The sequence below is a fragment of the Hemiscyllium ocellatum genome, chromosome 2 (genome assembly GCF_020745735.1).
Source record: "Hemiscyllium ocellatum isolate sHemOce1 chromosome 2, sHemOce1.pat.X.cur, whole genome shotgun sequence".
NCBI lineage: Eukaryota > Metazoa > Chordata > Chondrichthyes > Orectolobiformes > Hemiscylliidae > Hemiscyllium > Hemiscyllium ocellatum.
Window position 1 is genome coordinate 66,401,456 of NC_083402.1, and position 20,412 is coordinate 66,421,867.

General features: G+C 40.3%; 1 protein-coding gene across 2 annotated transcripts in view; it reads right to left on the reverse strand.

Moving 5' to 3' along the window:
* Positions 1-2,426: 2,426 nt before the first annotated feature.
* epb41l4a (erythrocyte membrane protein band 4.1 like 4A) overlaps positions 2,427-20,412 on the reverse strand; it is a 304,833-nt gene continuing 286,847 nt past the window's right edge. For both annotated transcript variants that reach the window (XM_060844451.1, XM_060844444.1), the window contains 2 exons: positions 11,419-11,506; positions 2,427-2,699 (listed from right to left, as the gene is read on the reverse strand). In XM_060844451.1, coding sequence (XP_060700434.1) covers positions 2,571-2,699; positions 11,419-11,506 — 217 coding nt within the window. In that variant the 3' untranslated portion in view covers positions 2,427-2,570. The remainder of the gene's footprint in view (positions 2,700-11,418; positions 11,507-20,412) is intronic.

A 20,412-nucleotide genomic window follows, 5' to 3' on the forward strand; every position in this document is an offset into this window, starting at 1 on the left:
TAAATTTTATTGTAAGGCTTCAAAACCAGTGGAAGCAATCTTCAATCTTAGAACTCAGGTGCTAAGGAAGCAGATAAGTTGGTAAGAGCAAAACTATGAAATGGGAGGCAGTATAGCTAGAAGTTATTGTTCAGTAACATCGAATCCATCATAGAAAAAAATAATCAAATTGATAGCTAGTTTAAGATACTTGATCTATGAGAAGTGGTTGAAAAGAAACAGATTAAAATACTCAGATGGGCCTGGAATATGCTACTCTTTGTAATGAAAAGGAACTTGTAGATTTGTGACAGAACAAACAACACATACATAAGCAAACTGATATTGTTAAATACTCAGAAAAGATCTGTACAGAAGAGATCCGTCTTACAACCTGATTTATTTTCCTCTCCACTAACCAAACTCAAATCAACATGCAAAATACATTACGACAATTACCATAAGTTCCAGTTTAATTTTCTGGAAGTTTATTCATCTAACATATCATTGCCTTGCATATGGGTATTCTGTTTGACAGCCCTTTCAATCCCAGCAACTCTACAAATTACAAATCATCCTTACATTTCTGAAGTACTGGTAGTAGTCATTATGATTATATAGAAAATCAAAACAGGATTGGCAACAGAAAGTGATCACAATTGAGAATTGCATTGCGCAAAAAATACTGACATCGTATTGCAAGAATGAGAGTTGCTTTGTATTTAGTCAAAATGAGCATCAGTTTTCTGTGGGTTTTGAGATTTGGATCCAATTAGTGGTATGTGCTAAATGGTCAGCACCACACATCAACTCTTATTAATAGGTAACAGGGATTAACACTGCTGTGTTAGTTCACTTAAACCTCTATTAGATTTGCAACAGTTGGCTTGTAGTCTGCATTTTCTACACTGTTTTAGTTCAACTATATAGGATGTACAACACAGAAAAGACCATGCAGCCAAAATCATCTATGCTGGTATTGATACTCCTCAAAAGCCTCATCCCAGCCTATTCATCTAACTCCAACATCACAATCTTTTATTCCTTTATCTTGCATGTTTTGACTAATTATCCTTTAAATAGATCTATACTTTTACTACTTCTTATGCTAACAAGTTCTGCATTCCAAACACTTTCTAAGTAAAAACATTTCTCCTGAGTTCCCATTAAATTCATTAATGACTACCTTATATTTATTGAATTCTGAAGAGGAGTCATTGAACTTAAAACATTAACTTTGTTTCTCTGTCCATAGATACTGTCAGACTTACTGAGTTGCTCCAGCACTTTCTGCTTTTAAATTTATTGTCCCTTTTTTGAGTCTCCCTGACAAGTGGGCATCAATGGGACAGCATTAGCATTTTTAAATAAAGTCTTGTTTACAATATGGTTGTTATTTTGTTCTGAATTAAAAATGCAATCCAGGGCCAGATATGTTTCACTAATAAAGCAGTTTATCTGTTTTCATTTTTTTTTCTGTTTGGTTCACTTTAAATATTTAACTATATTCACTGTGATCCTAAACAATCTAGATGGAAAAACAAATTTGCTGATTCCAATACCTAATGCCCAAACGACAGTAGATAGGCTCCACTAACTTATATTCACTACACCTTTTAGAAGAAATATTTTACAACACTGTTAATGTCGCATCCATATGTACAAATATTTACAGAAGAGTGCACTGTATGCTTTCAGAAATATGCAAGAAATTCTGATCACATGTACAATGTAAAATAATTGATATTTCAGTGCACAGAAATTAGTATAGAGACTTAATAGAGATTAAGTACAGCAAAAATAAAGCAAATAGTTACATTCTGAACAAGTGAAGATGAATTATTGTCATCTAGCACTCAATTGTTCAGCATTTCTCTTATCTGGAGAAGCTTTAAAAGAAGTTAGTCACTTCATTCGAGTTTTAATTTAATGAAGTATAAGATGTGATCTATTTTTTGCAAGCCCATTTATGAAGCACCTCATATAGATGGTATAATTTATATATTGACAGTACACTTGGAGATGGAAATAAAGCATTTTCATCAGAACAGTCTATTCAATACAGTAAAGGTAATACTTTTAAGGTGTACTGAAATAGCAAGAGCTATTCTTCCATAAGACATAAAACAACTTTTACTTGTTCATATCGTTGAGAAATGTAGAATGCACTAAATGCAGTAGTTAAACATGCCAGGATTAATTAAATTTAAATGTTTTGTTTGCCCATGTACATTGATGATCAATGTTTTACAAACGTTTCTTTACATTCCAAAGTGTAGAAAAAGCTTGTACACATGTTTTAGAAAATATATTTTCTTGGTCCCAAAGTCTGTTTTCAATATAATTTAGTATTCAGTTACTTAACAGCGTTTGACACATTGCTATAGAAAATCAAACTTTAAAAGAAAATTTGGAATATATAAATCCAGAAAATTATTTGATATCAATATAAAAATGATGGTCATAAATTCCAGAAAGACAGTCCAAGATACTAGCCTCAAAACAAATAGTCTCTCATGGTAATGCTATAGTAGAATTGTTCCTATGTCATTGCATGCCCAAAGCTTTCCTCAATTAGTAAGTTAAAGGAGTCAGGTCTCAGTCTTGATCCGTGGTGTCTGCATAGTTCTCGAAGTTTTAACACTGAATTTTGAATCCCAGTCATCACTTGAAGTGTGTGTCTTTCCTTCTGTTGTACAACCTTCAGATTTATTTCGCTTCTGTTTACAAAGAAATTTTTAAAAAAGAATGCTTATTCATCTACTTATTAAACAGCAATTTTTACAGCACAAAATTGGAAATTCCTGCAGGATGTATCATAAACCATTGTGATCTGTAATCTCCTGGACTAGCATTTCCCATCAAGGTGAGTAACCTTGATTCAATGAACAGTGCACAAGGGCATGCCTGAAATCAAGCAGACCTAAAAGTAAGGTGTCAATCTAGTGAAACTACAACACAGACTACTTGCAGGTGAAACAGCATAAGCAGCTGTCACATCAGTCATTAATCATGATGGCATCAAACAATTCATGGGGGGGAGGCGTTGTCTCACCATTAGCATCCTAATTCTCAAGAGATGCACTTTTGCATGGCAGTCCAAGAGACCAAGCTGAAGCATTTGCAACCACCTTTAGCCAGACATATTAAATGAATGATCCATCCCTACTTCTTTCTGAGATCTGTACTATCACTGATGCCAGTCCTTAGCTAATTCAACTCATTCCACATGATGTTATAAAATCAATGACAGCGTTGAATACAGCAAAGGCCATGGAACTCAACAACATCCTATTTGTAGGGCTGAAAATCTGTGCTGGATACAACAGTGGTATCTATCTAACGCATACTAAATTATCCACGTAGATCCATGCCACTCTGGATATATTATACTTGAGCATATTGGGAGCACGCCATAAACTGCTAAATAATAGGAAAGTATGCTGGGCTAGCATGCAAGCCAGGAATGATTTTTTATAAAGTAGTAATTATGGAAAACATATTTTTAGTTATCCTACAGTAGACTAAATTAAGACAGAAGTGATCAAAGCTTACAAATAGTAAATTACCTATAATTTATATAGATATGGATATAATACAAATTTAAAAAGTAACAGTAAATCTTTAATTAATTCATTGGTTATGCCACAGTGAAAATATTGATGTGAATTTCTGCTTGTTTGAGGCAATATCAACATTAGATACCCAAAGTCAGTATAAAGATAAAGGAATTTTAAGTGGAATATTTTATACTGACTTAAAAACATAAGACCAAAAGTCAGCTCTGAACACAAAACTGACCATAAAAGATTTTAAAAAGTGAAACCCGCTATTTTTGACCCTTCAAGAGAAAGCCTATCAGTGAAGGGAACCTTTGCTTGTGGGAGTATATCTAAGAATTTGATTTAAAGTGGGAATTCAACTTACACATATTTTTCAGTTTCAATTTTCAGTAACATTCAGATTCAAATCTTGAGCTTTAAGTTAAAATAATCTAACTAAATGGCAGTAACCAAATGGTGACAATTATCAATCAAACACCAGAAATCCTTTGTCTGAATGAAGTGCTTACCGTGCACTGGACATAAAAAGTGACTAATTTTGAAAGAAAGGAAAGTGACAAATTGAATTTGCTTGGGTGCTGTGGTGCTATGGTACTCCTGAATGTACTCCCTCTGGATTCAAGTCTCACCTGTCCCAGATATATTTCTTGATAAACAGACTGATTTTTTAAAAAAAGTGATCAAAATTTTATCTCATAAAGGGATTTTTAAATCCCATGATCAGTGTGAAAGAGCTTTTACCTGAGTGAGACAGTGGCCTAGTGATTACACCTGGGAGTGTGATTTCAGGAGGGAATTTGGCGCAGTTGGGGATAGAGCTGCTTCAAGTAAGGTTACTGCAAGAAGGAAAGTCTCCAGAGTGCGAGATAAATGGGAGGTGATAAAAGCTGTGGATCAAGAGGCCCATCTGCAGGGAAACCAGTAACAGAGAGAGACATCATGAACTACATGTGAGCGCAGGGAGAGAGCTGATTGGTAGATAGGATTGTCAGGTATTTCTAATCTTTATTGTAAACAAATTCTTTAGATTGCATTGAGCTCTTTAGTCCTTTCTCTCTTTATTTTAAAAGTAGCTTCATTAGTATAAGATTGATACAATTTATAAAATATACAATATAATGGAAAGAGTGGGGATATTTCAGTAATTAATTACACAAAATACAATAGTGATGGCAGGACCATGAGCTGCTGCAGCATGTGGCATCTGCTGGAGACTGAGGTGATTCTGTAGTAAGTGTTTGCAGCTTGAAGGATTTCAGATCTGAATCGAGGAGTTGGAATTTGAACTGCAGACGTTGTGCTACATCAGGAAGGAGGAAACTTACCTGGAATCTTTGCTCCCAGGAGGTGGTCACCCCCTTCAGATTAATCACTTCAAATTTGATCAGGGAGAAGAGACAGATATGGAGACCTGGGGGTAAAGTTAGAAGAGCATAGGCCTCTACAATTATCCACCAGTTATGAGGTTCTTGCAGGCTGTGTGGCCAAGAGAAGGGCATGCAGGAAGGATGAGTGAACTGCTGATGGCACTGTGATACAGGGAGCCATTCATGTGGAGGGATGCAATAGGAATGGAGTGGTGATTAGGGACAGTATACTTATAGGGAACGTTTTTGGTTTCTGTAGCCACAAGTGGGAGTCCCAAAGTGTGCTGCCTGCCTGGGTGCCATGGTTAAGCAAATTTCCTCACATGTGGAGAGGAACTGGGAATGAAAGAGGAATTATTCATTTGTTGTCATTTACATTAGTACCAATGATTTTACTGGAACTAGAAAGACAGTTCTGTTGAAAGAGTTTGAACAGCCAGGAGCTACGTTAAAAAGCAGAAACTCCAAACTAATAATCTCCGGATTACTATCTGAGCCATGGACAAATGGAATGGGGTAAATAAAGTCAAAGAGTTAAATGTGCAGCCCAGAATCTGAGGTGGGGGCAAATAGAGTCAGAGAAATGTACAGCACGGAAACAGACTCTTCGGTCCAACTCGTCCATGTCAACCCAATCTAGTCCCAACTGCCAGCCCCCGGCCCATATCCCTCCCACCTGCCAGCACCCGGCCCATATCCCTCCAAACCCTTCCTATTCATTTACTCATCCCGATACCTCTTAAATGTTGCAATTGTACCAGCCTCCACCACATCCCTGGCAGCTCATTCCATACATGTACCACCCTCTGTGTGAAAAAGTTGCCCATTAGATCTCTTTTATTTCTAACCCCTCTCGCCCTAAACCTATGCCCTGTAGTTCTGGAATCCCCCACCCCAGGGAAAAGACTTTGTCTATCTGTCCTATCCATGCCCCTCTATAAGGTCACCCACTGCCTCCAACGCTCCAGGGAAAATAGCTCCAGCCTGTTCAGCCTTTCCCTATAGCTCAAATCCTCCAACCCTGGCAACATCCTTGTAAATCTTTTCTGAACCCTTTCAAGTTTCACAACATCTTTCTGATAGGAAGACCAGAATTGCATGCAATATCCCAACAGTGGCCTAACCAATGTCCTGTACAGCCACAATATGACTTCCCAACTCCTGTGGTCAATACTCTGACCAATAAAGGAAAGCATACCAAATGGCATAGATTTCATTTCATGGTGTACAGACTGCATCTTTTTACTTTTGTGTTTTGAAACTTTTTTTAAAAATTGTGTTTGAAAGAGTGGCTGCTGTTTTGAAAGCAAGTCACTTGACACCCATTGTAGGCATCATGTAAATAACTGTTTGAACAAATGATTTGGAGATGCCGGTGTTGGACTGGAGTGTACGAAGTTAAAAATCACACAACACCAGGTTATAGTCCAACAGGTTTAATTGGAAGCACACTAGCTTTTGGAGTACCGCTCCTTCACCAGGTGATAGATGAAGGAGCGTCGCTCCGAAAGCTAGTGTGCTTCCAATTAAACATGTTGGACTATAACCTGGTGTTGTGTGATTTTTAACTTTATATTTGAACAAAGCAATTGAAAAGGAATTCTTGTAACAATTGTTGTAAACTGTGATAAGTCCAAGTCTTTTCCGAGAGTACAAGCCACCTGTATCACTCACTAGCCAGTGGAAACAACCAGAGAAAGGTAACTGTATATAAGGATCATCTCAACAATGGTGTGCGGGAACAAAGATTACTGAGCTCTCTGTCCAGTCTCTCTCTCTATCCATGACATATTTCATCACGTCTGTCTGTGTATGTAAGGGGGAACTTAGAAGGATTAGAGTTTAAATCAATAGTATTAAATGCCAATGGATTAGAACTGTTTAACAGCTGTAGCTGAAGTTTAATTACTTGCCATAAATAGTGACTCTTGAACAGTATAGAAACCTGGTCCATGTCTTCTATCAATCTGGGTTAGAAATTCATGTAAATTGGGGATTGTTGTGTACTTTATAAAATCTTTACTTCTTGTGATGACCCTGGGGATAGCATGGGGCTTGTTTATAATGTCCTTCCCAGTGAATTGTAACAATGAGGCACTGGCACCAGCACTGGAGTAGAAGGGAGCTAGTTCCAATGGGACAGGCTTCACTTGGAGCTGTTTATGATCGGTGTCATGGCTAATCAAAATAGTAAGGATATACAGCATGCTTTAAACTTAAAAATGAGGGATGGTTCTGCAGAGGGGAACAATGGCAGCAAGATGCTATTTACATAATTTCACCAGCATGGGACACAAAAGGGCAGAATCTACAAATGTGAGAAAACAGCAGTCAATGAGGTCAAAGGATTTTTAAAATGTTAAAAGGTGAAAATAATGACTCATTACTTAAATGCATATAATATTTAGAACAAAACAACTGATTTAATGACAAAAATAAAGGTTCAAAATCATGAGTGGGTTTGATATGGAGCAACTATTGACATTGTACTCTATGGAAACTAGTAAATGGTACTGTATTAAATTTAAAGTCATTTTAGATATTTAAAATCAAATTACCCACAGATAGAGGACCAGGTGAATTTAGTAAAAATGCACATTTTGTTTTCACTTGCACTAATAAGACTATAATACAGAAGGATACCAATCTTATAGACATCAAGGAATGTCCTTTAGTGCAAAAAAAGTAAACAAATAAATAAATCTGCTGTACAAAGTGTCAATTAGATTAGATTCTCTTCAGTGCAGAAACAGGTCCTTCGGCCCAACAAGTCCATACCAACCCTCCGAAGAGTAACCCACCCAGACCTATTCCCCTACTCCCTACTAATGCACCTATCACTATGGGCAATTTAGCATGGCTGTGGGAGGAAACCAGAGCACCCAGAGGAAACCCACGCAGACACAGGGAGATTGTGCAAACTCCATACAGACGGGCGCCCGAGGCAGGAATCAAGCCCGGGTCCCTGGCGCTATGAGGCAGCAGTGCTAACCACTGAGCCATCATGCTGCCCTCGTTGTACTGGTTCATGGAAGACTTTCAATTTATAATTATGCAAATAAATGAGAAGGAACTTGAACAATAATTTCACCTCAGAACCAAGGAAAGTTTCAAGATTATTTGCCACAGGATTGTAGAATGTGTCTAAAACAGAAACTCTATACCGTTGTTCCAGTTTTGGGTGCTTTACATTAAGGAGGATGTCAGTGCTATGGTGCAGTAGAGATAAACTAATCTGGTAAAGCTAGTTAAAATTGAAACAAACACAGAGGAGGCTGGAGAAACTCAGCAAATCTGGCAGTATCTGTAGAGAAACCATTAATGCTTCGAGTCTAGTATGACCCATCTTCAGAAGAGGAAAAAAGTGAGGACTGCAGATGCTGAAGGTCAGAGTCGAGATTGTGGTGCTGGAAAAGCACAGCAGGTCAGGCAGCATCCAAGGAGCAGGTGAATTAACGTTTTGGGTATAAGCCCTTCACCAGGAATGTTCCTGTTGAATTCCTGATGAAGGACTTATGTCCAAATGTTAATTCTCCTGCTCCTCGGACGCTGCTTGACTTGCTGTGCTTTTCCAGCAATACTCTCTCAACTCATCTTCAGAAGAGTCTTGTTTCAGATTTCCAGCAGTTTAAATTTCGATGTTTTTAAAAATTTAGTAAAACTGATTTTACAGCCCACTGAGTTGATATCCAAATGATATAACCCTAGATCGTGAATATGCATCAAGTGCCCTGTCAGAAACAATGCTCAAAATAGTACTGAAAACAAAAAATGCTGGAGATCACAGCATCCATGGAGAAAAAACAAAAACGTTTCAAGTCTAGATGACTCTTCATCAGAATGTTCAAAGCAGAATGCATTCTCTTTAAACAGGAACTAGATCCACTGATTGAAAAAGACAAAGCTAGTAAATAAGGACAGGGTTTAAGTTGAATGGCTCAGTCTTTCAAAGTAATAACACAGTCTTAAAAGGTCGAATAGGCACCTTTAATACAGTAATGAACTGCATTCTCCAAACATAATTCTGGGCCATTTCTCTTATCCCAGATAACATAAACAGACATTTGAAGAACCAGACGAGATAGCAACAAAAACATATTAACCATTGCTTCAGAAATTCCAAGTCCTCTCTACATGTTAAGACTTGGACTTCCTCTTCTTTCTGGCCAGAGTAAAAGTCAGACTTGACAACTGTTTCTACAACAACAAAAAATAACTTATCACCTCTCTGGAAAACACTCAATATTTTCATGCTTTGACTATCTTTTAAACAAAACAGAAAAATGTGTCTGTTTCATTTTTGTGGTACAGTTATCAGGAATATTTTAGCATTGAACAAAATACCCTGGTAAAGCATTTCCCTCCAGCTTCGAGAGAAATGTAGCATTCTTCCAGAAACAATTTAGCATAATTTGAAGGAATCAAGAAATCAGATATGCTACATTAGATTTGAGTCGTTTCCCAGTTTGACTCCATTTTTTCTCCAAATACTAATGCATTATTAGTAAAATTGTGGCATCCAGTCTGCCATGGCCCACAGTGACTTTTTTCACACAATCTTCCATTCTTCATTTTATTATTTATGCAACTGGACTCACAGCGTCCATTTTGTACAATTGCATAACAGGAAAAATGGAAGTGTTCACTGTTGCCAGCACTTTGCAATGTTTGCAGCACCAGTGCTGTATTTAATCCCTAGCGCCACAGCACTTCAGATGCTGCAAGCCAGGAACTAACCTTCAAGCTGTGGTCCTGTACTGTTACCCTCAAGGACATGGCACAGAGAGGCAAGTTAGCGCATCAGTGCACTGACAGGAATCCAGATGTCATGTGGATATGTGAGCATTGCTTTTTCCTGTTGACTATCAAATGAGGCTATGCCATCAGCCTCTGCCAGCCTGGACTGTAATAGCAGCTCAGGCCAGAGCAGTGCCTGAGGTGAAACACAATACACAGGTTAATGATCTTCTACACTTGGCAAGAATAAGCATCGCTAATCTGTCTGCTACTTTACACTTCCAGGACTGTCACTTACCCTAACTCTAAGACACTTTGCACCAAAGCTGATGGGCAACAACTCGGACTTTCACACACATCATGTGCACTCAACAACTCTCACCATGCTTTTCCTCCCAAACCAGTAATCACTCCTGTGTTCTGTGCTTCTTACTCACTTGCTGTGGATAGCTACCACCTCTCCTACCCTTGCGTCACCACTAACAGCTCTCCCATTCAATTCCATCAGCGTCAATCCTTTTCTTTGGCCCCTCCTGGAAAACCTGGTCCAGCCCCGACTGATGTTTCCACAGGATCCGACTGACCTAACTGTCATCGCCAGACTGGATGAACTGTACCTGCAGGGCTGACTGTGACCTCGTCACTGGATTAAGAAGATTCCCAGATCCTGGTTGGACCAAACTCCTGTCTGATCATGGTCAAGCCCTGAATTGTAAGCAGACAAGTCCCTTGACTGCCTGCAGTAGTATCTCCAAAGATACTGTGGTCCACAATGATTCCATTAAGTACTAGCCCCTTGTGTTTCGGACATTGCTATTTGTTTAAGTTCCCTGCAATATGTTTGCCATATAAGCTGTTAACACTTGCTGGAGGTGTGACATTGACATAGCGTGGTGCTGCACAATGACACATTCACTCCCTTAACTATTCAATGCTCTGAACCATGACAAGCTGCTTTCCTCTCCCTCTGCGACAAAAATTGATTCATCCAATGAGGCTGGCAGCCTTCGAGTAATCGCAGTCAGTGAGTCAGTGCTAAGAAATGAAGCTAAGAGTCATCAGATGCACCCTGTGGAGATGCATGCAATGCATGAGTGGCCCTGCATGCAGGGTGACCTATACTCATGTTCTCACTGCATGGATGATGGTTAATTGAGAATCATGACAGTTTATGTATTTTTGAAGACTATTGAATGTAGCCACTGTCAGTCTGCACACATATATAAGGGCTTCTACTTCCTCAGCACACATATATAAAACAAAATGTCCTGATTATTCCAAAGTACACAAGGTTAATACCCAACTCTGCCATCTTTAACTGGTCCCCAATGTATGTTACTTATTTGACGAGGGTTATTTAGGTAAGGCTGACTTTTGGTGATGATTGATATGGTAAAACCATGGTTGAATATTCCTGTACCAGCTTAAACAACAGCACATCATATTCCAGCCAGACTTCAGGAAATTAAAATGAAAGTATTACATTGACAGGAATTCTGTTCATCATTTTCCTAGTATCTGTTCACAGTGTGGAATCTCTTTCACCTGGAACATGCAGCAAACTTGCACTCAAACATTAATTGTGCTTGCGTGGAAAATAAAAGTTTTTGTCCAAATTCTCAATCATTGCTGATGAAAAGTAGGACACTTTCCAACATTGTCTCTACATTCTGGAACCTGCTCAATGCTGCCAAAAGTTTCTTCACTATGACTTGCTCAAAGACATTACACAGCTTTGTTAATATGGTTTTAATGGTTTGAATTAAACTTACCTGATTTAATGTGGAAGACGATCCGTGACGGTCCTGAGCATCTGAAGCACGGGTCACAGGCAGTGGTGGCACCAGGTCAGTCCTGGCACTGAAAGAAAGTGGAGAAGTCTACATTATTTCATCTTATTTTGTGAAGAAGTGCAATTTCTATGAATACTGCCATTGGCCAATAATCAAATTAGCTTTGTTACAATGCCACAACTATCACAAATACTTCAGTGTATATGAAATGATGCACTGTTTACAGTCACCAAGAATTCAAAACCTAATGACCTGCATCTTCTGCAAAGTGGAAATTAATATCAGATTGCTTCTCCACTTTGACTTTTCTACGGCGTGGAGGTGCTGATGTTGGACTGGGGTGGACAGAGTCAGAGGTCAAATGACACCAGGCTGTAGTCAACAGGTTTACAGGTATTTGAAATTCGGAGCATTGCTCCGAAAGCTTGTGATTTCAAATAAACCTGTTAGACTATAACCTGTGTCATGTGACTTCTGACTTTGACTTTTCTACACACTGACACAGCTCTGCATTTCTGACTGGGTCTTCCAAATCCAAATGCATCAGAAATATGCAGCAATAGTTGAATGAAAAGTTCCAATGTACTGAAGATAAGCTGCAACCCCTTTTTATCAGCACGAGCTGTAAAGTAAGTTTGAATATCCAACTCCAGTTTGAATGCTAGTCAATGGACAGGGTCCTAGGATGGATAACGAGTGAGCTAAGTGAGTACAATGAAAAGTGGACAAGTGATCATTAGCTGGATGTAGGAAATGGTAAAATGCCAAGCTGATGATTTGTGTTCTTTGGTTGTTGGGGTCTAAGAAAATAAGCTTGATTCTACATCAACTATGCTGTCTCCAATATAAAAACAAAATGCTGGACATGCTCAGCCGGCCTGGAAGCATCTGTGTACAGTCAAATAAAGTTTATATTTTATATTTAAAGATTCATCTTAGATTCTTTGAACTCAAAATGTTAACTCTGTTTATGTCTCCACAGATACTACCTGACCTGCAAAGTTTCTCCAGCATTTTCTGTTTTTATTCCAAGTTTCCATCATCCCTCGTACTTTGCTTTTATTTGAGTGTGCTAGCTGGAGCCTAGATTAACTTACTGCTGACAGGATAGTTAATTCCTGAGGAAAATATTCGATTTGTCACAAGTATCCATCACCGTTAAAAAAATAAAGTTCACACGTGCACAAAATGAAGAAGAGCAAACAGTTACAATCGATGTCCCAGAAAGTACAATCACCATCACTGGATACGTCCTTTCCCACTGACAGGACAGACCAACCAAGCTGGCAGCATAATGGTAGAAGGTGGGAAGGAGTTGCCCTGAGAATCCTCAACTTTGACTGTGGAACTCTTGAAATCTCATGCCATCAGATCAAACATGAGCAGTGAACCTCCTGCTGGTTACCACCTACTCCCAATTGGTTTATGAATTATCTTCACCGTTGAACAAAAATAGAGGCAAGAGCGCAAAATGTACATGGATGAATGATTTCAATTTCAATGTCTATCTCATAATGTGGCTTGCAAACACCACTACTGAACCAGGTGATTCCCAAAGGAAATAACTGTTCGATTGGATCTACAGAAGGTAGTGAGGGAATTAACAGGAAGAGAAATCATACTTGATCATGTCCTCAGCAATCTGCCGGCCACAGATTAATTCATCCACAAAAGTATCAGGAAGAATGACCACCCTACATTCCTTGTGAAGACAAAGTCCTGTCTTCGCATAGAGAATACCACACATTGTGTTGTGCTGCACGATCATGATGCTAAATGGAACAGACTTCAAACAGATCTAGCAATTCAGCACTGAGCATTCAAAAGGTGCTAAGGGCCATCAGCAGATGCAGAATCATACTCCAACACAACATGCAACCAAGAAGATTGATGAGGGCAGAGTGGTAGACATTGTTTACGTTGGACTTGAGGCGAAAAGTATGGTGCTGGAATAGTACAGCAGGTCAGGCTGCATATGAAGAGCAGGAGAGTCAATGTTTCACGCATAAGCTCTTCATCAGAAATTTGGAGGGGGAAAGGAGCTAAGAGATAATAGAAATGTGGGGGTGGGGCTGGGGGAAGATAGATGGGAAAGCGATAGGTGGATGCAAGTGGTAGTAATTGTGATAGGTCAGTGGGGAGGGTGGAGTAGACAGATGGGAAGGTAAATGGACCAGGAGGATAGGTAAAGAGGGAGGTGCTGAGTTGGAGGGTTGGATCTGGGAAGAGGTGGGACGAGGGGAGATTTGGAAACTAGTGAAGCCTGAAACATCGACTATCCTGCTCTTCAGATGCTGCCTGACCTACTGTGCTTTTCCAGTGCCACATTTTTGACTCTGACTCTCCAGTATTTACAGTCCTCACTTTCTCCTACTTTGGACCCGAGTAAAGCCTTTGACAAGGTTCATATGGTAGACTAGATAGTACAGTTAGAACACATGGGATTCTGATTGGATATAAAATTGGCTTAATGGCAAGAGGCAGAGAATAAAGGTGGAGGTGTTTTTTTTTACTGGAGGCCTATGACCAGCGGTGTTCCACAGGACTTGGTGCTGGATCCACTTTTGTTTATCAGTTATGTAAATGATTTAGATGAAAATATGGAAGGCAAGGTTATTAAATTTGAGGATGACACCAAAATTGGTGGCATTGTGGACATCACTGAAGGTCATCTAAGATTAATAGAGATTTTGACCAATTGGATCAATGGTGTGAAGACTGAAGATAGAATTTAATTCGGGAAAAGGTGAGGTATTGCATTTTGGTAAAACAAACAAGGACAGGACATATAATTAAAAGTAGGGCCTTGGGTAATGTTGTAGAATAGGGAGACTGAGCAGTTCAGGTACATAATTCTTTGAAGTTTGCAACATATAAGGTAGTTAAGAAGGCATTAGCACACGTGCATTCATTGCTTAGACCTTTGATATAGGAGTTGGGACATTATATTGAGCTTGTACAAGACGTTGGTGAGGTCTCTTCTGGAGTATTGTATTATCCTGTCAAAGGAAGGATATTATTAAGCTGGAAAGGATTCAAAGGAAATTTACCAGGGTGTTGTTGGGAATGGAGGGTTGATTTATAAGGAAAAGCTAGGACATTTTCACTGGAATGTAGGAAGTTGAGGAGTCACCTTTTAGACATTTATAAAACCATGAAGGGCATGGATAATTGCCAGCCCTTGCGTCATCAGTCACTTGTCTTATGTATTTTCCCTAGTTTGGGGAATTTCATGACTAGGGGGCATATTTGGCACAAAGGAAGAAGGTTATGGTTGTTGATGGTTAATCATCTCAGCTTCATCACACTCTGCAAGAGTTCTTTAGGGTAGTGTCCTCGGCTCAATTATCTTTAGTTAATGAATTAATTACCTTCTGTCTATGATAGAATGAGAAGTGGGGATGTTCACTGATGATTGCACAATGTTTAATCCTAATTTGTGACACCTCAGATACTGAGCAGACCATGTCCAACTGCAGCAAGATCTAGACAACATTCAGGCTGTGTCTGACAAGTGGCAAGCAAAATTTATGCCACACAAATGCCAGGCATTAACCTTGTCTAATGGGAGAGAATTGAACTATGATCCATTGATGTTTATTGGCATTACAATTGCTGAATCCCCCCACTATCAACAATGTGACCAAAGCTTTCCAGCTTCCCAATCCTTCTCAGCCAAAACCCTTCAGGTGGAGATCTACAAATACATAAGACAAGTGACTGATGACGCAAAGGCTGGCAATTATGTGACCACCTTTGAGTTACCAGTGATCGTGTCAACCAGATTGAGTGGGTGCTTTGGTTTGTGTTTCTGGATGTTTTTCCACAGGTGAAGAATCTCATTGATTATAAAATTATCATAATTCCAGCACCCTCAGGTTAACCATCAGTATGTGCCAAATACTAGGTCTCCCACTCCATCAACATGACTGGGTGTGCAATGACAGAAGGCATTTCTGCAGATAGATTCATAGAGTCATAAAGATGTACAGCACAGAACAGACCTTTTCATCCAACTCATCCATGCTGAACAGATATCCTAACTTAACCTAGTCCGATTTGCAAGCACTTTGTCCATATCCCTCCAAACTCTACCTATTTATATAGTCATCCAGATGCCTTTTAAATGCTGTAATTATACCAGCCTCCACCACTTCCTCTGGCAGCCCATTCTATAAATACATCACCCTCGCATGAAAAAGTTGCCCCATTTAAATTTTTCCCCTCTCACCCTAAACCTGTGCATTATAGTTCTGGAGTCCCTCATCCTGGGGAAAAGACCTTGTCTATTTACTCTATCCATGCCCGATCATGATTTTATAAATCTCTACAAAGTCACCATTCGGCCTTCAAATGCTCCAGGGAAAACAGTCCCAGCCCATTCAGCCTTTCCCGATAGCTCAAGTCCTCCAACTCTTGGGCATAAGATTTCCACAGTGCATCCATAATGTTTCTGTTACTCTAACATCTCGGATATATTTGAAATGCTAGCAGATTTAAGGGATGGTTGGATGCCTTCTTCAAGCTAGGCTGATGATGTCCAACAAAAATCTGACCAGTGAGGTTGAATAATGATTGTTGCAATGAATGTCATATAGTATGCCTTATGATCAAACTATCCATGTGCAGAAAGTATGTTTCCAGTGTCCAGACAGATCCAGAAGCAGCCTTCAGTACATACCAGCCAGGCTATCCAGACTAGTCATCATATGTTACACAGCATTGTGTAGCAGAGAAGTTTGGATTTCAGGGAGTAAGTAGATAAAGAAGAGGAACCCAATGAGGGCAATACAGCACCAGTTTTTCCACTGTGTTGTCCTTGTTAATAGATGGTTTACTGAAGTTTACCAGTGTATCAACATGTAAAGCAGATGCAACGGCTCCTCTTCCTGCCTTCACTAATGCCCCTGACACAGAACAGTCCTGCAATCAACCAACTACCTCGTGTAGATTACCCATTGGTCATTACCATTTCATGTTTTCCCATTTGTCTACCAGTTAATAAAATTATGACTTATCATACAGCAAACAAAAATAGGCAAGATTGGAACATAAGGAAAGATCAATAAATTCATGTGATCTATTGAAGAATAAAGTTAAAAATCACACGACATCGGGTTATTGTACGATAGGTTTAATTAAACGTACAAGCTTTCAGAGCAATGTGCCTCTTGCCTGATGAAGTAGCAGCACTCCGAAAGCTTGTAGTTTCAAATAGACCTGCTGGACTATAACCTAGTGTCGTGTAGTTTTGCTCACCCCAGTCCAACACCGGCACCTCCACATTAAATTAAAGAACAGATATTTTACAGTACAACACTTCTTCAAACACCCACATGCACACTCCTGTGCAACTATAAAGATTTTCTATTCCTCTTCTTACCTGTATCATTCAACCCTAGTAATATTGGCAGAACTACAGACAAATTGCTGAGATCACTACTCTGAATACTGAGGAGCTGCCAGACAACTTTGAGATTTTGAAGTGTATGAAATGTCCAGAAAAGTTTCTTTCACCTGAACCTGTACAGAGCTAAACTCAGCCATCAGGTCACAGGGCAACATACAGGCTACTCAGTAAGAAGGTGGCAACAGGTGAGAAATGAAAGCACTCTGAGTAGTGTTCCCACTTTCATGTCTCCTTTTATGATTATCTTCTCATGAGAGTCTGTTTAAAGTGGCAAACACATTGACATTTAGAGAATGTAAGACTAAGGTCATGTGTAAGAATTAGGTGTATTGTCACACATACTCAAGTTACAAAAGAACTGCAGTACAGTGAAAAGTGTACTAAGTCGCCAACACACAACAGCATCTTAGGTACAAAGTACCTGGGTACAAATGAAAGGTACAGCAAATAGAGAAAATAAAGGAAAAAAGTTACACTACATTGCCAATATACATTGTGTAAGTTAGGAAAATAAGAAATAAAGCTAAATAGATAGATAATACAGTGTTTCCAAAAGGGTGTCCAGAAGGACTCCTCCAATTCCCAGCCAGTGGCCACTTTCACTCTAGGCCCACTGGCCACTGTCCATGCTCTGCTCTGGGTCACTGACCATCCCAGCTCCATTCCAAATCACTGGCTATTCCCGCTCCATTCCTAGTCACTGACCATCCCTGCTCCATTCCGGATCGCTGGCCATTCCCACTCAATTCCGGTTCACTGACCATTCCCACTCCATTCCGGGTGCCTGCCCATTCCCACTCCATTCCAGGTTGCTGACTGTCCCTGCACCATTACAGGTCACTGGCCATTCCTACTCCATTCTGGATCACTGGCAATTCCCACTCCATTCCAGGTTGCTGGCCATTACCACTCCATTCCGGGTCGCTGGCTGTCACTGCTCCATTCCAAATCACTGGCCATTCCCGCTCCATTCCTGGTCACTGACCATCCCTGCTCCATTCCGGATTGCTGGCCATTCCCACTAAATTCCCATTCACTGACCATTCCCACTCCATTCCAGGTTGCTGGCCATTATCACTCCATTCTGGGTCGCTGGCTGTCCCTGCTCCATTCAGATCGCTGGCCATCCCCTGCTCCATTTCCTTTCTAGACCATTAGCTGTCCCTCGTTCCACTCTGGGCCTGTTGACCACCATTCCCACCTCCGTGGCTGCCACCCCCGTTCTGCTCTGGGCATCTTGCAGAAGAGAAAATGGATAGAAGTTGGTAAAAAAAAAACACAATACAGAGAAAATAGCAAAAGGAATGGATGGAGCAGACACATTCTGGCTGGAGTCGTACTCCGCCGCCATTTTGGTGTGATTGCAGTATTTGATATTGTACCAAGCTGATTACTCAATACATATAGCAAGATACCACTGCAATGTCCTGGATATGAGTCAACACATGGGTGGCACACTCATCTATTCTCTCTGCAATAATTGTCAGACAATTTTGTGTCAGTACATGATTCATTCTGTGCTGCTTCTCAATGATCCTCCCTTTCAGCAGTGGTGTATAGCGGAATAGAGTTGGAATAATGATTAGCTCTTGTTCAACAATAAAATTTGAACTCTGATGCAGACTCCACAAGCTGTCCCTACCACCTCCTGCTCTCACTCACTTGTGAAATGAGTCAGCAGGTGAAATCCCAGCTCTGTCTCACTGATGAGAATGTGCTGGGTGCGTGGTATACAATTCCTGTGACAATGTATCCTAGGATGAAAAATGATAATCTCTTAAAGGTTTGTCATCCATGAGTTTTATGGATTCCTGCTGCATGTATGATGGTTGTGGTAAAGAGAGAATGTATAAATTGGTCAAGGCCAGATAAGTGGCTATTGAGTGAACACATGTTAGTGCAATCACTCCAAACCTAAAGTACAATGTTGTGCACACATCCAGGAAGGGTGTGAGAACCTGAGATCGTACTCCACAGATTCCCATCAAACAATCTCTGAGGATGAACATGTTTTGTGAATGTAATCAAGTCAACATAACAGAGGGTAGCACTGTTGCTCCGTGTAGCACTGATGCCTCACAGTGCCAGGGACCCAGGTTTGATTCCAGCCTCAGATGACTCTCTGTGTGGAGTTTGCACATTCTCCCCAGGTCGGCAAGGGTTTCCTCTGGACGCTTCAGTTTTCTCCCACAGTCTAAAGATGTGCATTTTGATGGATTGGCCATGATAAATTGCCCACTGTGTCCAGGATGTGCAAGCTTAGGTGGGTTAGCCATGGGAATTGTAGAGTTACAGGTATAAGATAGGGGGTGGAATGTTCTTCAGAGAGTTGGTGTGGGCTTGATGGACCAAAAGACCAGGTTCCACACTCTATGGATTCAATTATTCTAACTGACTGTTTTGATGAAAGGTCATCAAATTGAAATGCTGACTCCATTTCTCTCCACATTGCAGTTGACCTGCTTATGACTTCGAGCATTTCTGTTTTTATTTCCAATTTCCAGAGTATTTTGCTTTTACATGACTGAGGGTTTATAATTTGTGGGTCCCTGATCTCTAATTGTGACTGGAAAGTGGATTAGGAGATCCCTGTTTCTGATGGCCAAGCCAGAAAAAATACGATTTTGAGCACTTCCTCCTTGGAGGTTGTTTGATGGGAATATGTGGAGGATGGTCTCAGGTTATAGAGTCATAGAGATGTACAGCATGGAAACAGACCCTTTGGTCCAACCCGTCCAAGCCGACCAGATATCCCAACCCAATCTAGTCCCACCTGCCAGCACCCAGCCCATATCCCTCCAAACCCTTCCTATTCATATACCCATCCAAATGCCTCTTAAATGTTGCAATTGTACTAGCCTCCATGACTTCCTCTGGCAGCTCATCCCATACACGCACCACCATCTGCGTGAAAAGGTTGCCCCTTAGGTCTCTTTTATATCTTTCCCCTCTCACCCTAAACTTATGCCCTGTAGTTCTGGACTCCCCACCCCAGGGAAAAGACTTTGCCCATTTACTCTATCCATGCCCCTCATAATTTTGTAAACCTCTATAAGGTCACCCCTCAGTCTCTGACGCTCCAGGGAAAACAGCCCCAGCCTGTTCAGCCTCTTCCCATAGCTCAAATCCTCCAACCCTGGCAATATCCTTGCAAATCTTTTCTGAACCCTTTCAAGTTTCACAACATCATTCCGATAGGAAAGAGACCAGAATTATACGCAATATTCCAACAGTGGCCTAACCAATGTCCTGTACAGCCTCAACATGACCTCCCAACTCCTGTACTCAGTACTCTGACCAATAAAGGAAAGCATACCAAACGCTGCCTTCACTATCCTATCTACCTGCGTCTCCACTTTCAAGGAGCTATGAACCTGCATTCCAAGGTCTCTTTGTTCAGCAACACTCCCTAGGACCTTTAGTGTATAAGTCCTGCTAAGATTTGCTTTCCCAAAATGCAGCACCTCGCATTTATCTGAATTAAACTCCATCTGCCACTTCTCAGCCCACTGGCCCATATGGTCAAGATCCTGTTGTAATCTGAGGTAACCCTCTTCACTGTC